The following is a 4,170-nucleotide window of genomic DNA, read 5'->3' as shown; positions in this document are numbered from 1 at the left end:
TTTTACATAGTACTTCCACATTTAGATGCTTAACTTTTTCAATTTTCGCTCGTGTAACAATTTATATCATTGCATGTGGATCCCTTAAACATAAACTTTTGGTTATTAGCCGTGTTGTTTCCAAAAATTGATCATCTCCTTGGCTTTTTTTTGCAAATTTTTTGATCCATATATTGATGATTACAAATGCTAATGATGAAAAACAAGTTTTAAACACTATCGATCGCGATTGTTGTATATTGTATACCATTTCCAAAAACTTTAGTATGTAGCTATTTTTTGTTTAGTTTTTGCAACTTTTCTTTCAAAATCCAAGCTTACATCACAAATCCCTATATACGTACACATAAAAAAAATACAATTATATATACGAAGTACTTCATAATATTTTATGTAATAAACGCGATTGTATTTCTTAATATATATGTGATTAGTTAAAAAAGGTGATGAGAATAAATAGCACAATTTTTATAGAGAATATTGTTATAATACCATATTTTATCTCTAACTTCGAGATATTTGCTAGGCACAATGTGACAATTGATTCTGGATGGAGGGATCAACTTCTATAAGATATATCAATTAACCTCCATTTGACAATCAAGAAAAACAAACTTTGCTATACTTATAAGACACAAGCATAATACAAGAAAAGAAAGCAAATTGACAAGAAATAAAGTTGCACTCTACTTGCATAAGTAGAGAAATGCATAATGGTGATCACTAATCATTTTAGTGATGAACTTGAAAAAAACATGTGTTCATGTTCTTGTAAATCTTCAGGATTGAGGGTTTCCATCTTTATAGACGAAAAAGAGGGATGAGAAGCAAAGCTATGATCCTCTCCATAAGAAATCGATGATTCGGATACATTATAGCTAGGAGTTGCCTCATATTGTTGAGAATTAAAATGAAAGTTTGGATGTTGTGCAAATGTTGATCCTTGATTATCTCCATGAGGAGGAAAACTCGGCGAAGCCATCATATAGTTGTAGCTATTAGTTGCTTGATGATGGTTAGGAAATGGATAGTTAGCAACTTGATTAATAAACATTTGGTGGTTTTGTTGTTGTAGTGGTGGTTGTTGTTGAAGAGTAGTCGAGGAGGATGACATGTAGAAACCCGAGTCACTTAACTTGCCTTGAACTCTTTCAGGGAAGTTTAACTTGGCCTTGTTACCTTTGAACTTAAGAGCAGCTTCATCATAGGCAAGGGCTGCAGCTTCAGCTGTGTCAAATGTTCCAAGCCACACGCGTGCTGCTTTCTTTGGATCGCGTATTTCTGCTGCCCATTTCCCCCATGGCCTTTGTCTAACTCCTCTATAATGTCTTTTCCTTACATCACCTTCATATATACATCAATACATATCGAAGCTTCATGTAAGAAAATGCATGGTTATAGCTATTTATATGGGGAAATTCCCTGTTTCTCATTTGAGAAACGAAATTTGTTTCTCATGGGGGCATTTTCGTGAATAAATCAACAACTTTTTCATTACAGTGGGCTTCACAATTGAATAAAGTTGAATATAGTTGATTTATTTACAAAAATGTCATGTGAGTTGTTTCTCACTATAAGAAACTGGGGCATCCTCGCAAGCCTATCAACATATGTATGAAATCATATGCTTGCAAGGTGCATTTCTATTTGAAAATATTGAACTATGTTAGAAAAACCATTTATAGAAAATTCAAGCAAGTATGAAGTATCTAAGATTTGTATATATTTAGCCATTTAGGGGCAATGGACTTATGATAATTTGTCCAATTACCGCGCGCGCACACACGCACACACAACTTATTACACCGTGCACAAGTAGCTAGCACTAGATTGTGATCTAGTTACAAGGCATAATGTACTTCCAAGTTCAATGAAACATATCCAATATCCTAGCTTAATTATCATCACAATAAAATGCAAATTCTGTAAATAGATTATACTAATTAATCAATGTTGAAAAAAGTGAAAGATTGATCAATCAAAAACGGCGAACTAGATAGGGCTATAATCAAGGGCACAATAATAGATGAACTTTCTTATTAATGATATGAAAACATAAAAGGGGCAAGTATAATGCACTCATCTTTAAAAAAACTATAACCAAAAATAATTTTTTTTTGGGAAATGTCATAAAACACACTACTGATAATCATTAGGTACTTAGGTGCATGCATTGTACATACACTATACTCCTTAATAAGATACATTTGTTTGTTTTTACAATTTTTTTTTTTGCAAGAAAAAGAGTACATATAATGCTTCAAGAATACCTAAAAATGCAATATATGTTTGTATTATACGGAGTAGAATGCTATTATAAAACCAAAAAAGATAAATGAATTATATATACGTACACCGGGAAGATTTAAGGTTACATGGAACATTTGCATATAATTGCCTATCTTCTTTTGTCCTAAAATAGCCACACTATCAACTCCAACTCCAGACACACACACATACACAAAAAAACATTACCAAATCACCAAAATATATGAACATAAACATATTAAATAGCTTAAATTCATAGTGTGAACAATTTGACTAGCTAGATGATTCGAAGGATAAGAAGTTTATCTATAACACGGATCTTTGAATGTGAATATAAAGCCCGCAGATTTTGTTGAAACTAAAATTTGTATGTAGTGCCATATTACATACATATACTTAGGTCCAATACCAACAACGAAACACATATATGTATATTATATAGTTTGCTTCCATAAAATTAGATACATGATTTGATAGTCCAATTGTAGCAATTAGTTTTAATTTAAGCACATGCTAAACATGGTAATTAAGAGAGCTAGTTTTCATTAACCAAGCAACCAATTATTTAATCTACTTGAGTGCAACACCAAACAACATAATAATACATTATTAATGAGTCGAAAACATTGTACTCCCTCCGTCCAAAAAAAAATGACCCATTTGGTCAAAACTTTGTCCCAAAAAGAATGACCCATTTGCATTAAAACACCACCAATTTGCAACAATATTTGTGCAAAATTAGCTTCCCCATATAAAAATTTGATTTTCCATATTATTTAATTACTTTCTCACTCTATTTTTTTACAAACCCCATGTAAATTTATCTTTCCAATATACTTTTACTTCTTTTTACTTAACTTCCTTAATACCCGCGTAATCAACCCAAATGGGTCGTTATTTTTGGGACGGAGGGAGTAATAATTAAGAGGTCAATCAAGCAAGGTAATAATAATAAAATAAAAAATAAAAAATTACTTTAGCTTTAATTAATTACCTTGATTAGCTTCAAGGGGCTGAAAATTAATATTTTGTGGTTGGTTAGCATGAAAAATTTGAGTAGGAATAATAGCACCATGATCTTGATGAGCTTGAGAGGGGGTGGTACTATTATTATTGCTAATGACTTGAGAAAGGGCTTGAACCATGGCAGACATGTCATGTTGAGATCGAGCCGAGTACACCGGGAAGTTAACAAGACTACCATCATCAACACCATGATGACTACCACCTTGACCGTGGTGGTGTTGGTAATAATCGTAGTTATTTGTTTCAATTTTATTGTAATTTTCATTGTTGTCTTCGGATGCCATAAGAGGCCTCTTTCCTTGCCTTGGACGATCCACTTTGATCGAATAAATTCGCGATGACGGCTATGGATGGAATGGTGTATGTAAATGTTGATCTATATATTGAGGTAAAGTGTGATGAATAGATGATAGAATTCAAGGATTAAGTAGTAGAATAAAGAAGTGAGGAGCTTAGATTGGAAGATTGTTTAGGGTTTTTTTTATTGAGCATGCTATGAAGAAATTTTGACTAGGGTGTGAACGTTTTCTAGATAAACAAATTAGTTTTAAAGTGACAGTGAGACAGTCAAGACTTTCTTGTCCATATTGTTTTATGGTTTGCATGGGTTAGGACTTACAACCCTTTTATACCACCAAAAAAAAAAAAAAAAAAAAAAAAAAAAAAAACAAGAAATTCATTTTCTTTAACTTTAATCTAACTATATATATATATATATATATATATATTTATTTTTTTTTTTTTTTTTTTTTTTTTTTTTTTTTTTTTTATTTATATTTTTTTTTTTTTTTTGAAAAGTTGGTAAATTTAATACAGAGTATTGTACTATATATCCATTAAGTATTAGTTGCAACTTTGGGGTATTATTTGTGAGAC

General features: G+C 31.4%; 1 protein-coding gene across 1 annotated transcript; it reads right to left on the bottom strand.

Moving 5' to 3' along the window:
- Positions 1-467: 467 nt before the first annotated feature.
- Positions 468-3,917, bottom strand: LOC110687053 (ethylene-responsive transcription factor ERF114-like). The gene is made up of 2 exons (XM_021863683.1): positions 3,263-3,917; positions 468-1,344 (listed from the first exon to the last, which is right to left on the bottom strand). Exons 1-2 carry the CDS (start codon positions 3,576-3,578, stop codon positions 728-730), a joined length of 933 nt encoding a protein of 310 aa, XP_021719375.1. The 5' UTR covers positions 3,579-3,917; the 3' UTR covers positions 468-727.
- Positions 3,918-4,170: the final 253 nt, after the last annotated feature.

Source organism: Chenopodium quinoa, unplaced genomic scaffold, assembly GCF_001683475.1.
Source record: "Chenopodium quinoa cultivar QQ74 unplaced genomic scaffold, ASM168347v1, whole genome shotgun sequence".
In the NCBI taxonomy this organism is placed as follows: Eukaryota; Viridiplantae; Streptophyta; class Magnoliopsida; order Caryophyllales; family Amaranthaceae; genus Chenopodium; species Chenopodium quinoa.
This window is presented reverse-complemented; position numbering and strand designations above follow the sequence as displayed.